Source organism: Pteropus vampyrus, unplaced genomic scaffold, assembly GCF_000151845.1.
Source record: "Pteropus vampyrus isolate Shadow unplaced genomic scaffold, Pvam_2.0 Scaffold102, whole genome shotgun sequence".
In the NCBI taxonomy this organism is placed as follows: Eukaryota; Metazoa; Chordata; class Mammalia; order Chiroptera; family Pteropodidae; genus Pteropus; species Pteropus vampyrus.
The window spans coordinates 2,818,789-2,840,913 of record NW_011888883.1 but is presented as its reverse complement, the minus strand read 5'-3'; the positions used below and the strand labels follow the sequence as shown (position 1 = coordinate 2,840,913).

The 22,125-nt window shown below is 32.9% G+C and overlaps 1 protein-coding gene across 2 annotated transcripts in view; it reads right to left on the bottom strand.

The window, feature by feature from the left end:
* The window catches only part of IBTK (inhibitor of Bruton tyrosine kinase), a 77,775-nt gene that overhangs the window by 33,471 nt on the left and 22,179 nt on the right, over window positions 1-22,125 (bottom strand). For both annotated transcript variants that reach the window (XM_023533443.1, XM_011364899.2), the window contains exons 11-18: window positions 19,966-20,140; window positions 18,155-18,754; window positions 17,273-17,359; window positions 16,388-16,470; window positions 16,265-16,302; window positions 15,729-15,825; window positions 2,598-2,699; window positions 303-420 (exon numbers count right to left, since the gene is read on the bottom strand). In XM_023533443.1, coding sequence (XP_023389211.1) covers window positions 303-420; window positions 2,598-2,699; window positions 15,729-15,825; window positions 16,265-16,302; window positions 16,388-16,470; window positions 17,273-17,359; window positions 18,155-18,754; window positions 19,966-20,140 — 1,300 coding nt within the window. The remainder of the gene's footprint in view (window positions 1-302; window positions 421-2,597; window positions 2,700-15,728; window positions 15,826-16,264; window positions 16,303-16,387; window positions 16,471-17,272; window positions 17,360-18,154; window positions 18,755-19,965; window positions 20,141-22,125) is intronic.

The following is a 22,125-nucleotide window of genomic DNA, read 5'->3' as shown; positions in this document are numbered from 1 at the left end:
TAAGCAAAAGAGATATGCATACACATAGAAAATATACTGATAATATTGTTCTACAACTTTCCAACCAGAATGTTAGTTCCATTGAGGGCAAAAATTTTGTTTGTTTTGTTCTGTTATATCTCAGCAATGGCTAGGATATATTAGGTAATCAAATACTGATGGGATGATTAAATCCTCTTATATATTTTCTTTTTTTCTACAAAGCTGGAATTTATTATTCGCTTTTTAATTACTAATACAGCTGCTATTATATGTAAATAACCACTTTTGCAACAGTAATATAATGTATGCACCCAACCTACCTTGCTTCAAGTAAAGCTGCCATATTCAGTCCTATAAACTGTAAACAAGACAGTTTCAATTGCTCAGCATTATACATTGCTGCAAATTCTAACAGCATAGCAGCATTCTTCAGGGTAACTATAAAGGAAGAAAATATATGCAAAATGAAATGAAAGGAATTTTATTACAGCAAATGAAATATACTTTTCTTAAGTTGTCAGGTTTGAACATTTAAAACAAGAAAAACTGAAAGTAGTTTCTTACCAAAAATAACTTACACTAAAGTAAATATAAAACTCATTTTCCATCCCAATATGCCAAAGTAATTTTAAATGATCAGTTAGGAGAAAAAATAAGCACGCACAAAAAATTTTAAGATAATATACAAGGTACATCACAGTGTCACCTAAAAGCAAACATGTAAGAATCAACAATCTTCCATCTAATATTTTAGAATATTTTTAACTTTCACTGATAAACAGCTTTCCTTTTCACTTATGTAGCACAAAATAGTCCTTCTCTCTCCTATAAAACTAAAGATATGCTTAAGACTAAGAGAAACTTAAAAAATCATTCTATAAAATATATTTGAGTAATCTATCAGAATTTATGAGTATATTTACATATATAAATGCATACATACTATATATTTGGAAAATAAATCTTACATTATTCATGCCAGTACAGAACCTAGTACACTGCACAACAAATTCTGGATTTTGTTACAGTTGTATTAAATTATATATGAAGTATGTTTTGTTAGAAGATTGTCCCAGAATATTCTACTGACCTAGCATGTAACTTTGGCTTCCCAAACCTCTCCATTCTTTTTCTTATTTGCTCTGAGTCCCACCCAACAGAGGAACACAACTGTTTTATACACCAGGCTTCCTCCGTTTCTTTTTTCTTTCTCTCTTGCAACTATAAAAGTTAAAACTACAGCCAATAATGGTCTGAGTTTCACTCCTGACTAACCTAAAGTTTCAACTACTAAATAATGAACCCAAAGTTCACCATTTCACAGATATGAAAATGAGTCATATAAAAACTTTAGAGCTGTTCAGTTGGGAACAAGGATTGCCAATAACCAGGGAACAAACTTCTGAAGAACCATTCTCTTGCTAGATTCTAGGAAGATCAAGGAAGTCATTATAAAGGTAACTATGCAGCAGGGTGCCAAGAAAGAATATCCAAGGGATGCCAGAAAAGTGAACTGAACAATTAAAAACATCACCTATGTGGATACTTTATACCTATTGTATGTTGTGTTCTTTATTTTATATATATTTCCATTTTCTTGCTTAAAAGATCAGAGCTGTTGTTCTCTTTTTGATAACCAAGGACAAAATACTCTACAGAGCTCAAAGGTAGATAAATAATATACTAGACCTAAGACAAACTACTAGCAAGTACAAATTAGAAAAATTTGACCAAAAATCCCTTCACACTTCCTGAAGTGGCAATATGGCACTGAAGGAAAACAAAGATAAGATTAGAAATTCACAAAATTTTTATATCAGTCTAAAGAAATTTAACCTTTATCCTAGAGTAAGCAATTAAAAATACCTGAACAGGCAAAGACACACTTACTACCTATAGAAAGATTAAAGACTAGTTAGAAGAGAGAAGGAAGACTTAAAAGACTACTGTGACACTACATAGAAGAGATGGGCAACAGTGACCTCAACTAGCATAGTCACAGTGAGAATAAAAAGGTGGAAGAAATGTGACCAACATATTTAAGATGAATAAGTTTTGACAGCTGAAAGAATCTGGATATAAGGAGCAAAATACAAAAACTAACTTTGGGTTTCAAACTTGAGTGTTCAGGAGGAATACCATGCAATTAACTGGAATAATGAACAGAGAAAGAAAGAAGTTTGAGAGAAAAGAGATGTGTCTGATCAATTATATTAATGGGAAAGTTACATAAACATTCCAGCAAATAGTAAAAAATGAGTAGCTAAGCACAGACTTACAGTCAAGACCAGAACAAGGGTAAAAACTTTGTTTCCAAATTCTCACCCTTAAAATTCTATTGAAATAAATTTTGCACCAAAATTTTTATTCATAGTTTTATGACATTTCAAAAAAATAACATTTCAATTCTAAGATGTACATATTTTCACATATGAACATATTTTCACATAGGCTGTGCTTACAAATGATGACATGAAATGGTTTAAATGTTTTGAAATTTTTCATAAGACAAAAGATCTTGGTGAATTTAATATAAATGCCATCAAAATGTCAATAAAATACAGTAATCCTGGACCAACCTGAAAACAGTAATATTCTAATTCAAAAATACTCACGTTTTTCAGTTAATGCTACTTCACAAATCTCTTTCAATCTTGTTATGAGAAGCTGATCAGCCACCACAAGAACACTACAAACAAAATCCACATTTTGAGATTCTAAAAAGAAAAAAAATTAGCATCACTGTTTATTACTTTGTAAACATTGTACCTAGTAAAACAAGTTAAAATAATTAAGATGCTAACAAAGAGAATTATAATTATTTTCTAAATGTTAAAATGGCAACAATGATAAATAGTAGTAATATCAAAAAATTTCTACCTTTTAGTAGAAAGCTAGAAAGAAAAACATCAAAATGCCCTGGTTCACACTAGAACCATAAAATGGGCAACCTGAGTTGATCTTTTTAGTCTAGAAGGTTATTAGAATGCCTGACTTATTTAAAATCTTCCATGTTAGACAAACATTTATCCAATTAATAAACAGAGGGGAAAGTCATCTCAGCATCAAACTTAACATATAGGTGTATGTTAACATATACATATACAAAGGGGAGAAGGATGGGGTAAATAATGCTCTTAGGTTACCTTATTAAAACAAAATTGGTAATCTAAGAGTACATTTTTTAAAACTATAGGAATTCCTTAATTTAAAATAACCTTCTGGGTGCAGAGTACTACTAATGGCCTTAAGCAATGTCCTTGAGCCACTGCCAGAATAACAACATAAAGAGAAAAAAAATAATAACATCACCAAAGGAAGTGGGGGAAGGGGTGTTGTGTGTAGGGGGGATGGTAAAAGGGAAGAATGGTTAAGAAGAAAAAAATGAAGGAAAAAAACATTTTAAAAAAGAGAGGTACTAGATAAACATGGCAGAGTGAGAGACGTCCCCAGGTTTCTCTCCTTGAAACAACAATAAGCTGAACATCTAAAACTCAACAAAAAAACACCCAAACTGCACACCAGCACATCTGAGCGTGAGATCTGAGCATAAGAGCTACCAAAGGTCATAACCCCAGGTGTCAAGCGGTGGACTGGGAGAAACGAAGAATCTGCCTTGCGCAGCCTCCAAAGCTCCCTGCAGGAAGAGGGGGAGGGGAGAAGGAGTGGCGAGTTCCCTGAACAGCCAAGCCTGGGAAAGCTGTGAGTTCCATGCAGCCAGAGGCAGGGTCCGCTCATCAGGGCAGAAAGCAGAAAAGCGGGACGGCAGAAAAACAACAGTTGATTTTGACTGGCCGCGGTTGGAAAATCGAGACTGAGCCACAACCCCCATCCCCCATCCCAGAGGGCCCCTCCCCCAATACCCTTGGAGACTGAACACCACGGAGCCTCAGGGGAATCTGAGCAAATGCTACTGAAACTGCCAGCATGGGGACTGAAACTGAGGGTAGCAGGTGTGATTAAATATCTATAAGAAAAGAAAAAGGCATTATTAAGGCTTTTTTATAAAGACGAGATCCAAGAGGTTTAGATGCCACCAGCTGGAAACCAAAAGAAAAGTGCGTTCTTTGCAGTAGGCTCAACAGAGACCTTTATATAATAAATCTTTCTGGGAAAAAAAGGCAGAATACATTTCCATTAATGACCAGGTGGAGAAATAGTCCATTAAACACCATGAACAACCAAGGTGACAAGGCATCTCAGAAAGAAAGAGAAAAATCTTCAGAAAATAAGCTCACAGACAAAGAAATATGCAACTTAAATGGCAGAGAATTCAGGATGGTACTTCTGAAAAAACTCAGTGAGTTCGGAAACAAGTCATATCAGCAATTTCAGGAACTGAAAAAACACCTAGATGAGCAGAACAAGGAGATTGAAACCCTCAAAAAGAAGAGTATAAATCTTCTGGAGATAAAACGCGCGCACACACACACACACACACACACACACACACACACACACTGCAAGAGTTTTAAAAAATGAAATAGCAAGCTTAGGAAACAGAGTCGACCAAATGGAGGAAAGGATCAGTGACAGAAATCTGGAAATAAATCAGAAGGAAGGAGAGAGAAATCGAAAAATAAAAAATAAGAAAAGAGAAATTCAAGAACTAGCTAATATCATCAGAAGAGGAAACATAAGAATAATGGGCATTATCAAAGGCTAGGAAATAGAGCAGGGACTAGAAAGCATTTTCAGACAAATAGTGGATGAGAATTTTCCAAATTGAAGAAATGAGTTGGAGCATGGAATTCAAGAAGTCAACAGAACACTCAATTATCTCAACCCAAAAAGGCCAAGACATTGTATTAAAATTGTCAAAAATCAACAACAAAGGGAGAATTCTCAGGGCAGCAAGAAAGGAAAAAAACGGTAACTTATAAAGGAAAACATTAGATTATCGTCGGATTTCTTAGCGCGAAACTTACAAACCAGGAAAGAAAGGAATCAAATATTTAAACTATTAAGTGAAAAGAACTGCCAGCCTAGGATAATGTATCCAGCTAAGCTCTCCTTTAGAAATTAAGACGTTTCTAGACATACAAGTTAAGGGAATTCCTACTATGAATTCTCCACTATAGGAAATCCTGAAAGGGGTCAGCTCACCCAAAACAAAATGACAGAAAAAAAAATACATAAATAGGAGTAAAGGGACTATCAGGCAAATAGAAGCAGAGGAGTACAATCCTTACTAAGAACAGGGCATTATAAGCTTAAATAATAAGAAGAGAATTGCTATAGCAAAATAGTAATGAATGTTCAGTATACATAGGGATGAACTGAGACAACAATGACTGAAAAGGGGAGGGTTCAAAGATCCAAATTCACAAAGGGGAATGGAAATGAGGCACGCGCAGAAGAAAATGGATGACTGTATATAAATACCTATCCTTTACATACTCGTAATGGTAACCACACACAGAAGATTCAGAACTGAAGTATATAACATAAAACAAGAAGAACCAGAGGCAAAACCCACAAAAGCTAACCAAAGAAAACAGAAATACAAGGACAAGGAAACAATGGAAACACTGAGCTACCAGAAAGCAAAAGATAAAATGGCTCTAAGAAGACCTCATATTTCAATAATCACCCTAAATGTAAACAGACTGAACTCACCAATAAAAAGGCACAGAGTTGCAGAACGGATCTAAAAACAAAACCCAACCATATGCTGCCTCCAGCAGACACATCTCAGCTCCAAAGACAAATATAGACTCAAAGTGAAAGGGTGGGAAATGATATTTCAAGCAAATGGCATTCAGAGAAAAGCGGGAATAGCAGTACTAGTATCGGATAAAATAGATTACAAAATAGAAAAGGTAAAGAAAGATACTGAGGAACACTTCATAATGATAAAGGGAATCATGCACCAAGAAGACATAACACTTATTAATATCTATGCTCCCAATCAGGGAGCCCCAAAATATATAAAGCAATTACTAACAGAACTAAAGAGAGAAACAGACCAAAACACTATCATAGTAGGGGACCTAAATACTCCACTGTCGGATATGGACAGATCATCCAAACAGAAAAATCAATAAGGAAATAACATCCTTAAATGATACATTAGACCAACAGGACATAATTGACATATATAGAGCCTTCCATCCCAAAATAGCTGCTTATACATTCTTCTCTAGTGCACATGGAACATTCTCAAGAATCGACCACATACAAGGACACAGAGATAGCCTCAACAAATATAAGAAGTTTGAAATCATGCCAACCATATTCTCTGATCATAATGCTTTGAAACTAGAGATCAACTGCAAAAAGAAAGCAGGAAGAACCACAAATACGTGGAGGTTAAACAACATGCTACTGAAGAATAACTGAGTCAGAGAAGAAATAAAAATAGAAATCAAGAGATACATAGAAGCAAATGATAATGATAGTACAACATATCAAAACTTTTGGGACACGGCAAAAGCTGTCATAAGAGGAAAGGTCATGTCATTACAGGCTTATCTCCAAAAACAAGAACGAGCTCAAATAAACAACCAAATGCTTCATATTAAAAAACTAGAAAAGGAAGAACAAATGAAGCCTTAAGTCAGCAGAAGGAAAGAAATAATCAAAATTATACCAGAAAAAAATGAAATTGAAAACAAAAAAAAAAAATAGAAAAAAATAAATGCAACAAAGAGCTGGTTCTTTGAGGTTAATCAAATTGACAAACCCCTGGTTAGACTCACTAAAAAAAAAAAGAGGACACAAATAAAATCAGGGATGAAAGAGGGAAAATTATGACTGACATCGCAGAACTACAAAGGATCATACAAGAATACTATGAAAAAGTATATAACACCAAATTTAATAACCTGGAAGAAATGGACCAGTACTTAGAAAAATACCATCTTCCTAGACTGAATCAAGAAGAACAAGAAAATCTAAATAGATCGATTAACAGTATGGAAATTGAAACAATCATCAAAAACCTACCAAAAAGTAAAAGTCCAGGACCAGATGGCTTCACCAGTGAATTCTACCAAACATTCAAAGATTTAATACCTATTTTCCTCAAACTCTTCCAAACAAATCAAAGAGGAGGCAATACTTCCCAACTCATTTTATGAGGCAAATATCACCCTGATACCAAAACCTGGTAAAGATAACACAAAAAGAGAAAACTACAGACCAATATCTCTCATGAACGCAGATGCAAAAATCCTGAATAAGATACTAGCAGACCGAATATAGCAACATATTAAAAAGATTATATACCACGATCAAGTGGGCTTCATATCAAAGGCACAGAGATGGTTCAATATATGTAAATCGATTAATGTGATACACTACATAAAGAAATTAAAAAATATGAATCATATGATCATATCAGTAGATGCAGAAAAAGCCTTCGACAAGATACAGCATCCATTTATGAACAAAACACTTAACAAAATTGGTATAAAAGGAAAATATCTTAACATTAATAAAGGCCATGTATGACAAGCCCTCAGCCAACATTATACTTAGTGGTGAAAAACTAAAAACCTTTCCTCTAAGATGAGGAACAAGGCAAGGCTGTCCACTAACATTGGAAGTCCTAGCAAGTGCAATCAGACAAGATAAAGATATAAAAGGCATACAAATAGGAAACGAAGAAGTCAAACTGTCACTATTTGGGGATGACATGATTCTCTATATAGAAAACCCTAAAGACTCCACAAGAACATTACTAGAAATAATAGGCAAATACAGTAAAGTTTCTGGATACAAAAATCAGTGTTCAAAAATCCATAGCGTTCCTATACTCTAATCACAAAGTTTCAGAAAAAAAATTGGAAAAAATAATTCCTTTTGCAACTGCAACAAAAAGAATAAAATATCTAGGAAAAATCTAATGAAACATGTGAAGGGCCTATATAATGAAAACTATAAGACCCTATTACAAGAAATCAAAGAAGATACAACGAATGGAAAGATATTCTGTGTTCTTGAATTGGAAGAATAAGCATAGTTAAAATGACCTTATTACCTAAAGCATTATACAGATTTAATGCAATCCCTATCAAAATCCCATCAGCATTTTTTAAAGAAATAGAACAAAAAATCATCAGATTTGTATGGAAGCACAAAAGACCCTGAATTGCCAAAGCCATCCTGAGAAAAAGAATGAGGCTGAAGGCATCACTCTGCCTGACTTCAAATTTTACAACAAAGCGACAGGAATTAAAACGGCATGATATTGGCAGAAAAACAGACACACGGACCAATGGAACAGAATTGAGAGTCCAGAAGTAAACCCATATTTATATGGGCAAATAATTTTCAACAAAAAAGCCAAAAACATACAGTGGAGAAAGGAAAGCCTCTTCAATAAATGGTGCTGGGAAAACTGGAAAGCCACCTGCAACAGAATGAAACTAGACTGTTGTCTATCGCCACACACCAAAATTAACTCAAAATGGATTAAGGACCTGAATATAAGACCTGAAACAATAAAACGCATAGAAGAAAAAATAGGAACTAAACTTAAAGACCTTGGACTTAAAGAGGATTTTATGAATTTGACCTCAAAGGCAAGGGAAGTAAAAGCAAAAATAAATGAATGGGACTATATCAAAGTAAAAAGCTTTTGCTCAGCAAAACAAATCGTCAACAAGGTAAAGAGACAACCACCTGAATGAGAAAATATATTTGCGAGCAATGCCTCTGATAAAGGCCTAATATCCAAAATATACAAAGAACTCATATGACTAAATAACAACAAAAAAACAAACGATCCAATCAAAAAATGGGCAGAGGACCTGAACAGACACTTCTCCCTAGAGAACATACAAATGGCCAATAAATATATGAAAAGATGTTCAATATCGCTATGTATTAGAGAAATGCAAATCAAAATCACAATGAGATGCCATCTCACACCTGTTGGAATAGCTAGAATCAACAGGACAAGTAATAACAAATGCTGGAGAGGATACGGAGAAATAGGAACCCTCATACACTCCTGGTGGGACTGCAAATTGGTACAGACACTACGGGAAACAGTAAGGAGGTTCCTCAAAAAACTAAGAATTGATCTACCATATGATCCAGCAATCCCTCTACTGGGTATTTACCTGAATGACTTGAAAACTCATATCCAAAAAGATATTTGCACACTGATGTTCATAGCTTTATTCACAGCGTCCAGAATGTGGAAGCAACCAAAAAGTCCTACAATAGATGACTGGCTAATGAAACTTTGGTAAATATATACAATGGAATATTACTCAGCTGTAAGAAGAGATGAAATATTGCCATTTGCAACAACATGGATGGACCTTGACATAATCATACTAAGTGAAATAAGCCAGACAGAAAAGTTTGAAAATCACATGATATCACTTATATGTGGGATATAAACCTACAAGCAACAAAAGAATAGGACAAACAAACAGAAACTCATGGACATAGACAATGGACTAGTGGTGACCAGAGGGGAAGGAGGAGGGAGGAGGGAGGAGGTAAACGGTGGGAAAAAAATAGATTAAAATATTTAAAAAAAAAATAAAATCAGGTTTAAAAAAAAGATGAAATACTGCCATTTGCGACAATATGGATAGACATCGAGATAATCACGCTAAGCAAAATAAGCCAGACAGAAGTTAAAAATCACATGATATCACTTACTTTGGGATATGAACCTAAAAGCAATAAAAGAACGGGACAAACAAAGAGAGACTCATGGACATGGACTACAGACTAGTAGTTTTCAGAGGGTAGGGGGTTGGGGAGGAGAGGGAAGGTAGACATGGTAAAGGGGGTCAAATATAGGGAGGTAGAGGGAAGGTTAAGTGAGTAAAGGGGATCAAATATATGGTAGCAAAGGAAACTGGACTTTGGGTGGTAGACACACAAGACTATACAGATGTCAAATTATGATGTTCACCTGAAAATTATATAATTGTATTAACAACCAATGTTACCCCAATAAACTTAATTTTTATTAAAAAAATAAATAAAATAAAACAAAAAGGAGAGAGGTGAAGTCATTGGGAATGGCAGACTAAGGACTACTTCCAAAATTCCTTTCCTCCACAAAAGCCAAGAAAATACTGCAAAAAATGGTCAAAATTGACTTTTTCAGAATTCTAGAAATTAGCTGAAGGCTTGCAAAAGTGTCGGGGAGTGCTGACTCAAAAAAATTAGCTGAATACTGATAAGAACAGTGAGCTTTGGGACATTGCAGCTTTTCCTATTTAGATCTTCCTCTCCACTCTTCTATAGTAGTCTTGAAAACCAAGAACCATATAGCCACAGTGAAGAACTAAACCACTGGAGGAGACAGAACAGCTATGGAGCAATATTAAAGAACTGTCATTAGTTGACCTGTATGTCAGTTTCCTGGACCCCACCCACTAGCAGGGCTTATCTTTATTTGATCTACTCAAAGCTTGCACAGTGTGAATAGCCTTTTCTTTAAGGGCATTTATTAAAAACGATCAGCAGCTATTGTTTAACATTGACACTGAATGAGTCAATGATAACGGATACAGCAAACGAGAGATCAAAAAAATTTTTAAATAGGGAAAGAGATGTCATAAGTAAGTGTTTTTGTCCATTAAAAATTCACATGTTGAAGCCCTAATTTCCAGTGTGGCTATATTTGGAGATGGGGCCTCTAAGGGAAGTAATTAAGGTAAAATGAAATCATAATGGTAGGGCCCTGATCCGAAAGGATTAGAGTCCTCTAAGACACACCAGAAATATTTCTATCTCTTCCTCCCACCGCATGCCCTGCCACTGTCTAACACACACACACACACACACACACACGAGAAGGCAGCCATGTACAAGCCAAGAAGACAGTCCTCACTAGAAGACACCAGTCTTGCTAGACCCTGATCTGGGACTTTTTGTCTCCAGAACTGTAAAAAAATATACATTTCTATTGTTTAAGGCATCTAGTCTATGGTATTTTATTATGGCAGCCTGAGCAGACTAATACAGATGTCCACAGTAGGGTTTGAAAAGTTGCAACATGTATCTGTAAAAATAGAAGGCCACACTAAACAAACAGCAAAAACAATAAACCTGGAGGAAGAAGAATCTAATTTTAAGAGTTGCGACATTATATTATTTAAATATCCGGTTTTCAACAACAACAAAAAATGATGACAGACGCAAAGAAAATGTATGGGCCACATACAGGAAGAAAGCAACCAAAAGAAAAAGTCCCTGAGGAAGAGAAGATGCTAAACTATTGGACAGAGTTTAAAGCAGCTATTTGAAATATGACCAAAGAACTAAAAGAAATATCTTAAAAAAAAAAAAAAAGTATAATATCTCACAAAATCAATAGTATCAATGAAAATAGAAATTATAGGTCAAATGAGATTATCCAATGAGAAACGAAAAGAAAAAATGAATAAAAACAGGGCATAAGAGACCTATGGAATACCATCCAGCATACCAAGATACATATGGGAGTCCAAGAAAGAAAAAACAAAGGACAGAAAGAATACCTGAAGAAATAATGGTGGAGGTGAGGAGTGAGCAAAGTAAAAGTACAGAAGTGTTCCATACAATTAAAGTTCAGTTGTGATTAGTTTAAAATAGATTGTTATAACTATAAGATGTTGTATGTAAACCTCACAGTAACCATAAAGCAAAAACCTATAGTAGATACACGAAAAATAAAGAATGAAAGCAAACCACTATCACAAAAATCATTAAATTGCAAAGAAGACAGAAACAAAGGAACTAAAAAATATAAAACTGACAAAATGGCAATAATAAGTCCTTAACCATCAATAATTACTTTAAATGCAAATAGGTTAGATTCTCCAATCAAAAACCAAAGTGGTTAAATGAATAAGGAAACAAGATACAATTGTATATTGGCTACAAGAGACTCATTTTACCTTTAAGGATATATATATAAGCTGAAAGTGAAAGGATGGAAAAAGATATCATGCAAATGGTAATAAAAGTGAGAACAGGAGTGGCTATATTTATATCAGACAAAATAGGCTTTAAGTCAAAAACAGTCAAAAGAGAAAAAGGTTACTATACACTAATAATGGGATCAATACTTCAATAGGATATAACAATTGTAAAGATATATGCACACAACATTGAAGCGCCCTAAATATATGAAGAAAATATTAACAGAACTAAAGACAGAAATAGACATCAATACTATAATAATGGAGGATTTCAATGCCCCATATTCAACTATGGATAGATCATCCAGACAGAAAATCAATAAAGAAACGGCAGACCTGACAACACTATAGACCAAATGGGCCTAACAGACACATGTAGAGCATTCTATCTAACAGCAGCAAATACACATTCTTCTCAAGTACATGCAAAACATTCTTAAGGATAGATCATAAGTTAGGCCACCAAATAAGTTTCAACAATTTAAATAGATTTGAAATCATACCAAGTACCTTCTCCAACTAAAATGGTATATAACTAGAATAACAGGAGAAAAATTAGAATCCAATTCACAAATATGTGGAGATTAAACATCAGTCCTAAACAACCAATAAGTCAAAAAAAAAAAAAAATCAAAGAAGGGCAAAACTTATCTTGAGATATATGAAAATGGAAACACAACATATCAAAATTTATGGTAATAAGCAAAAACAGTTCTAACAAGAAAGTTGATACTGATAAATGCCTTACCAACAAAGAAAGATCTCAAAAGAATAACCTTAAGGTTTTTCACGCAAGAACTAGAAAAAGAAAAAATGAAGCCCAAAGTTAGAAGAAATAATAAAAATTAGAGCAGAAAGCAATGAACTAGACACTAGAAAACAACAGAAAAGGTCAACAAAACTAGGAATTGGTTTTTAAAAAGATAAACAAAATTAACGAACCCTAAAAAAAAATTTCAGCAAACGCTTAAGCAGACTAAAAAGGAGAGGACTCAAAATTATAAATGAAAGAGGAGAAATTATAACTGATATTACAAAAACACAAAGCATCATAAGAGACTACTATGAACAAGTATACACTAATGAATTGGACAACCTAGAAGAAATGGATGAATTCCTACAAATACACAATATACCACAACTGAATCATAAAGAAATGGAAAATCTTAACGGATCAATAATAGTAAGGAGATTGACTCAGTAATCAAAGATCTCCCCCAAAAGACTAGATGGCTTCACAGGTGAATTCCACCGAACATTTAAAGAAAAATCAACATGGACCTTTCTCAAACTTGTCCAAAGAACTGAAGAGGAAGGAACATTTCCAAACTCACTTCATTAGGCCAGCATTATCCTGATGCCAAAGGCAGACAAGGACACTACAAGAAAATTACAGAACATCCCTGATGAACATGCATGCAAAAACCCTCAATAAAATACTAGTCATCTAAATTCAACATATATTAAAAAGATTATATGCCATGATTAAGTGGAATATACACCTGAGATGTGAGGATGGTTCGACACATACAAATCAATAAATACGATACACATTAACTGATGAAAGATAAAAATCATACTATCATCTCAATAGATACAGAAAGTACATATGACAAAATTCGATGTCCATTTGTGATCAAAACTCTCAACATTAGATATAGAAGGAATGTATCTCTTTATAATAAAAGCCATATATGACAAGTTCACAGCTAACATAAGACTCAGCAGTAAAAATCTGAAAGCTGTTCATCATAAGATCAAGAAAACAAGGATGCTCACTCTTACCATTTCTATTTATAACAGTACTGGAAATCCTGGCCAGAGCAATTAGGCAAGAAATAAACAGCATCCGAAATGGAAAGAAAGAAGTAAAACTGTTACTGTTTGCAGATGATTAGATCTTACATATAGAAACCTTAAAGATTCCAAAAAAAGCTATTAGAATAAATAAATTTGGTAAAGTTGCCGGATACAAAACCAACAAAAAAAGTCAGTTGCTTTTCTATGCACAAAAAACAAACTATCCCAAAAAGTAATAAAGAAAACATTCCCATTTACAATTACATTAATATAAAACACTTAGGAATAAATTTAACCAAAGAAATGAATAATCTGTATGCTGGAAACTATAAAACATCGAGGAAAGACATGAAAGAAGACACAAATAAGTGGAAAGATTTACTACATTCTTGGACTGGAAGAACTGATATTAAAATACCCATTCTACCCAAAGCAATCTACAGATTCAACAAAATCCTATCAAAATTCCAATAGCATTTTTTCACAGAAATAAACAAAAGCAATCCTAAAATTCACATTGAACTAAAAAGACCCTGAATAGCCAAAGCAATCTTGAGAAAGAACAAAACTGGAGGCATGACATTTTCTGATTTTAAACTCTATTACAAAGCTTCAGTAATCAAAACTGTAATGTACTGGTATAAACAGAGACACACAAATCAATGAAACAGAATAGAGAGCCCCAAAATAAACCTTCATTTATACAGTCAACTAATCTTTAATAAAGGTGTCAAGAATACCAAATGGAGAAAAGATCATCTCTTCAACAGTATTAGGAAAATTGAATATCTACATGCAAGAGAATGAAATTGGATCAACGTCTTATACCATATACAAAAATCAACTCAAAATGGATTAAAGACTTAAACATAATACCTGAAACCATAACATTCCTAAAAGAAAATAGAGTAAAAACTCCTAGACATAGGCCTTGGCAATGATTTTTCAGATATGACCCCAAAACCACATACAACAAAAGTAAAAATAAACAAGTGGGATTACATGAAACTAAAAAACTTATGTGCAGCAAAGGGAACAATCAACAAAATGAAAAACCAGTCTTTGAGATAGGAGAAAATATCTGCAAACCATATTTGATAAGGAGTTAATATCCAATAAAGAACTCCTACAACTCAATAGCAAAAAAATAACTCAAATGGGGAAGAGACTTGAAAAGATATTTCTCCAAATATGACACACAAATTGCCAACAAGGTAATGAAAAGATGTTCAATGTCACTAGTGTACAATCATCAGAGAAATGCAAATCAACACCACAATGAGATGTCATATTCCACAGATTAGCATGGCTATTATCAAAAAAAAAAAAAACAAAGGATAAGTGTTGATGAACACTTGTGCACTGTTAATGGGAGTGTAAATTGGTATAGCCACTATGAAGAATACGGAGATTCCTCAAAAAATAAAAAATAAAAATACCATGATACAGCAATCCAAGGAATTGAAATCAAGATCTAGAAGACACACCTGTATCCCATGTTCACTGCAGCATTATTCACAATAGTCAAAATACAGAAACAGTCTAAATGTCTATCAACAGGTGAATAGGTAAAGAAAATATGGTATAAACATACAATGCAACAAAGGAGTGTACCACTTCTATGACTAAAGACACTTGTTAACTAAAATATGGGTGTATTGTCCGACAAAATACATAAATGCACTCTTTTCATAAATTTTGGTTTAATTCTTTCTTTTATTTTAGATATGTTACCACAAGAGGAAATATAGCCAAGAAAGAACTTTTGTAGACTGTCAAAATTATACTCCTTGTTGTCAATTCCTCATCTCAATCATAGGAAACTGTTAAGCAGGAAACTGTTTAATCTCAATCATTAAATAAAATTCTTAGAGTTCATTTTCACATAGGTAATGAAACTTTCTTTTTCACTCCTTTACTGTTAGTAATTATCCCTACTGCTAATTCTAAATTAAGCCTCTATTGATGGCTTATTTCAATTAGAGTAGAAATTAAGATTCATGTGAATTTACCATTATTCAATTATATCTTAAATATCTAAAATGTCACAACCCTTATTATCACCTTTTATCACCACAGCTTCATCAGTATAGAGGTAGTCCAAAATAACTTTTAGTATGTCAGAATGTATTTGCAGTTCCAGAGCTGCACGACTGGAAGCCTAAATAAAATAAAATAAAACAATTAATTTTAAACTACAAAATACTACTATATTCTGACTGATATTGGTACAAAAAAACTTTGAAGAGGGAACACATTAAATACAAAAGAACATTTATAAAACACAAAAGCTAAAATGAGATACATTTAATTTTAAATTGCCTTATAACATGAAAAAAGATCAAGAAAAATCAAGAAAAAAGAAGTACACTGGTATTCCAAATACATGTCCAAATAATGGGGAAGTTTTGATTTAAGTAGCTGTTTTGCAACTATTTTCACTTCTAATGTTGCTATTTTCCACCAGGCTGAAGCATAAATACAAAAGAAAAACTGAGTTAAAATATCAGGTTCTTATTTTGAATTTCTTTAGTATATAATCTCCCTAAAATATAAAGAACTACTGTTACCAGCCTATGTGGTTTCTACTTAAATCTTACCTCGATCCATGAGCTACTCAGCATACTATGAAAATATTCTGAAACAAAAAAAATTTCAATTCACTAAGGAGAGTGAAATAACAATAAACAAATAAATCAGCACCTAAGAAAAAGTGTACCTACCAAGTCTAGCACAAAGAACACATTTATGACAAGGAAATTCCTTTCCATCTACTGATTTCATGGTCACATCACATAGAAATGAACTGCAAAAAAAAGATTTTATTTCAAGCAAGAGCATTTCTTTATATTTAGCAAATTAAGAAAATTCATTATATGATTTGGCTTAACTTGATTTCTCTCTTACTTAAAGGCAGCAGAGAATAAACAACTTGAGGGTATACATACAAATACTTTATCTCCTTTCACTTTTGGGAAGGTAATAAGGGCCTTACAATAAAAATAATATTTGAAAAGGGAACTGAATGCAGATAAATATTCAAAAAGTCTTTCTTCTAATTTTCCTTTTTCATTATAGGTCAGGTGTTAATAATATAATAGTAAGTGACTTCATAGTCAACGGTCTTTTGATTCACTATTTGTACGACCTATTCTGTGCTAAGCATAATCTAGATATTGCCAGTTTCTCTTTCTCCATAAACTTTTCACCTACAAAGTATAAATACCTAAAGACAAAAAATTTTAATAACAAATGAATTTAGAATAGCATATTTATTACTGAAAAGGTTTATAAAGAAATCATCATAATGGTGAAGAGGTATTAGTTTGGCTTTGAGGTTACATCATTTCCTGATTAAAAAAATACAAAATTCTTTTCCTAATTAGAAAGTGATTAGAAAAAATGAATTGTACCAATGTCTTATTGAGCAGTAATATTTTATTCATTTCCTGCAACTCTCCAACATTTCCAAAAATAAAGAACACTAGGTAAAGGTAAGACGTATCTACCCATATATTTTGCTTCATACGTAAGAAGAGCTCCATTTCCATCCACACTTAGGTCTCAAAATTTAAAGATGAAAAGTTTATCTTCATTTCCTTACTTACCATTTTTTCTGATTTAGCTTTGGTTTATTACCAGTTTTCTTGTCAATAACATTAATTTTTTCATTTTCAAATCTAACTCCATCTAACCTATCAAGAATAGATAAGAATTAACAATTGGTGTATATATTCCTCTACAAAAACAAGCAATAAAAACCCAACAAATTAGTTTACATTTATCTAAACATTATATAATTTATATCACTTAGAAAAGTATCTCAAAGAACTGCCTCTGTGACAAATAATCATACATCTCCTTCAATTTTAAGTGTTCAAAATATATTAATATCATTACTGACCAAAAAAATCAAAATATATACTCCTCTCCTACTCCCACACAACTGTTATACTGCCACAAGCAACATAAATACCTTAAAAATAGAATTCCAAAAAGTCTGGTTTATAATACGACAAATACTGTGTTAGCCACTTTATCCATGTTATACAACAAAACCATACCAACAATATGAGGTCAGTATTATCCCTCCCATTTTCTATATTAAGTAAGTAAAAGTTAAAAGGAAGTAAGAAATTTGCCCCACTTAGTTATAAAGCTAAGAGACATATATAGGTCTAACTCCAATGACAGTACTCTTTCTAGCACACCACACTGCCTGCCACTCTAGATCCATTACACAAACACCAAAGAATTCAAGCCCTTAATAACAGCCTTCCCATACTTTAGTGTTTTATTCCAGGGAGTCCCACAGAGATAGTTTTAGCATAAAATGGAAAAGAACACATCCCATACATCTCCCTTCAAAAAGACTGGGTGGGGCCGGGGAGGTAGGAAGGAAGGGAAAGAGAAGTGCAAAGCAAAGGAAAAGAATTTTTAAAAGGAGGGCATAATGAGGTACAAGAATAGTTATTAAGGAGGAGCCATACCTACTGCTCAAATTACTGAAACCAAATTTCCTTGCAACATTTTGCAACATTCTTACAGGATCATCTTCCCCAATACTTTTTACTTTTTTGGAAGATTTTAGTTTGTTTTTCTGCTTTTCACTAATTGTATGAGCTTGATTACTTTTATAAACTTCAAATGCTGACTTCTGATTATCTTCATGGGAATTTATTTTATTCAAATGAGAATTCGTAGTGCCCTGATATTCTTCTGTTTTTTTGTTTAAGTTTATTTTTGGTTTGAATCCATGAGTTAAAAAGTCACAAGTATCTGTGTATATAAATTGTAAAAGGTATTCAAACAAGTCAGGATGAACCTTTTCTACCACAAAGAGGTGGCATCCTGCAGAATCTTCGTCTTTCCGGTAAACATCTGTAAAGTCTAAAGAAGTACCATCAGAAAGAAACAATTTCTGAAAAAAGTCAGAACGTGCTGCCAAAATATATTTATGAGCAGGGAAGATTCTGTTGCCAACTTGAAATGTCACATCATGGATGTTGTCCATTTCATCCGTTTCCCTCAACAGTTTGCCAAACTCTTCAAGAAAGGATGATGAGGACACAGCTGGAATTTCATAAAGACTAGAAATGAAACAAAAATCATTTTTACTTTCAAGAAAAATATATAAAACCAAAAGCATCTCTAGCCAATTCTCCTTTTAAAGTCCAATTTTTAAAATTTATCACTTAGAAAATTTTTAAATTAGCATTTCCTAAAATATAAGAATACTGTATAGTCTTAAACACTGACCGTAATACTTTAAATTTTGTTCCTTTTTATGTTTTTTCTCCTAAATTAAAATGCTAACAATTAAGTTTCCTTTGAAAGCAGTCTTTTCTATTTCTACAAATACTAGAATATAAATTTCAAATGACTATTTCATAGAAATTTTAAATGATTAAAAGTATAAATAAAAATATTCAAAGAAGAATACAGTTCTCAACCTTTTCCTCTTTTATATCCTTTAATTTTACAAGTGGAGAAAAGTAAATATACAGAGAACTGAGTAAATACTTCAGGTCCCAGATCCCAGAATAGAGAAGAAACTCAAAGGAGTAATGATAAAAACAAAAACATAAAATGGGTCTGGTAACCTTGATACTTTCAGTACTGTAGGAATACGATCACACATTCCCATTCTACATTTCGGCTTTCCAGGTATGGGGGACCAACCCACCTGGTTTGCCTGGAACTGAGGGGTTTCCCAGGAGACTGTCAGTGCTAAATACGGGACAGACCTGGGCAAAACAGGATGGATGGTCACCCTACTTCTAGGACTTCTTTCCTTTTCAATAATAGTACCCTTTATATTTGTCTTAACGTGTCATCTCTCCAATAATGTGACTTAGAAGATTTGCACAGAGATTCAGACTGCCCTACAGATGACTCTACCTCTTCTTTTGTCAATTCTCATGGTATTCAAGGGTCAGAAATTGTTGAAAAGTACATAACAAATATCTATATTTCTCAGAATCTGAGAAATTAAGGGTATATAAAGTACTAAAGATACAAATAAACTTTGTGTGTGTGTCTACATATATTTATATAAACACGCATATATTTCCTCAATATTTTCAATAAATATCAGTTTACAAACTAAAAGGAACATTTGTCATTTCCAGTATAACAAATTCCACCTTTGAGTTATCCTGGTAACATGATTATCTGTCTAAAGTTTCTACAAGACTTGAAAACAGCTCTTCAATTAAATTTGCTCCAGGAGCTACGGAAAACAAAAGAAAACCCAGTGATCGTTTCTTTTAAAAATGAAAATTATTAATACAGGTGGTACCTTGTTTTAGGATCTGACTGCAGGATTGCAAAGTTACATCCACTTGGATCTGTGCTGACACTAACAGCTCTATGGGCAAAAGTAAGTTTCTCAAGTCGAATTCTTTCATATACACTATTTATATCAGAGACACAAGACACATCTGATGAGGAATTATGAAGATTTGATAGAATCTCTGTTAAAAAAGAAAAAAAATAAATTCCCATTAAGGCTTTATTGAAACTATTTAAAATGACTTAGAAGTAAATGGAACAGGTAAACAATTAGGAGAATATGAAAATATCTTTTGAATGTATTAAGTCCTTTTAAAAAACTATACCTTCTTTCTCTTCAACACAATTTGTAGCCCATATATTGGCTGTATTATACATGAAATTATGGTGAGTTAATTTTCATTATCCATGAATTTATCTCTTTCAACAAACACATCTTCCACAATGCAACCCGTAATCTTTCTAAAAAGCAAATCTAGTGTTAAACTAGCTTTTAAAATTACTCAGCTTGCATTAAAAATATACAAACTCAGCATCTTCATAATCTGATTGCTTATTTGCTTCCTCTCATTTATTTAGCAAATATCTGAGTGACCACACTGTGCTCAGAGTCTAGAAAAAGAATAAACAATGTAGACTGAAGTTATATTAACGAACCTGAAGAAAAGTGGAAAGATTTCAGAAATATGAGACAAAAGTGTCAAAACTGGTAACTCATTAGATGTAGAGGGTGACGGAATATGGGGTGTCAAAAATAACCATTTACTTACATCGAAAACACTGAAAAGCAGATGTGATGCATGAGATCATGAATTCAGTTTTAGACCACTAAATATGACTAAGACACAGTTCTAAGGACTTCCAACATTTACAAGTAGAACTTGCATTCTGGTTACTCTCTCGAATTCAGTCTTAATTCAGTCTCAGATGGCTTTACTAATAATCTTCCCTAACACTTAGTTATTCCAATTTCTATACTTCCAAAAAACTTATGTGCATATTAGTATTTGTCTCCATGAACTGTAAATACTTATATACATGTCTAACTGCCCCTACACATTTATCAGTGTCTCAGAACAGGGGTCCATCTTATATCTTTTCATGTTATTAAAACCTAGCACTATATTTGGCACCTAAGTAAATATACCTTAAATGTTTATAGACTTGAGTAATCTATAAATTAATTTAAAAAATTAAATCAATAAATTATCCCAAATTATTCCTTTATGGATGATTCTGAAGAAAGTTTATTATTTTCTGAGTAATTATAAATGTTTTTTTATATTTTAGCATACAATAACTGATTTGTTCATTCAACCAATGACTCGATGAATGGCTACTATGTAGCAGGAAAAATGCTGAATGCTAAAGATATAATGGAACAGTCATGGTCCTTGCCAACTTATAGTCTGATAGTAGACAAACACTTGAAAAACTAATCACAAAGATAAACATAAAAATAAAGAAAAATAAGTTGTATCATGAAAATACAAATGGAATATTAAAAGTGAAACAGTAACTCAGTTTAGATTGAGGAATCAGTGAAAACGTCTCTGATGAAGTATAAATTAAGCTGAGATGTGAAAAGTTAGGAAAGGCCCTAGGACTAATCACAGCTGAACAAGATTTAAAATCTGAAGGTCAGTAATTAGGGAGTGGTAAATAAAAGGGAGCAATTCCAGATCAGTCCAGAAACATAAAAAAAAAAGGTCAGAGAAGGGGCCTTACAGGCCACATTTAGGTAATGAAGAAACCATTAAAGAGTTTTTAAACACAGGAAGATTAGGATTGGATCGTAAAAGTTCACTCTAATAATCATTTAAAAATATGTTTAAAAAAAAGTGGAAATAAAATTATTTTTTTCAGTAATCCATATGATGGGCTAGGGTAGGAGCAATAAGATGTAAAGAGGTAAATGAATTCTAGCTTTCTGGAATAAAAGTCAACACATTATTAATTATGGACGAAAGTAAAAAGTCACTAACCTGAATTTAAAAACAGTGTAAGTAATCTATAAATTTATAATCAGATAATTAAGAATGAACTACATGATGAATAACTTCTATTTTCAATGGCAGCATCTTAATTTTTATATTCATCATGGAATGAATAAAATTTGTCTCCAATTATTCATCAACTGTTTAAAAAACTGTATGTTTTAAAATTC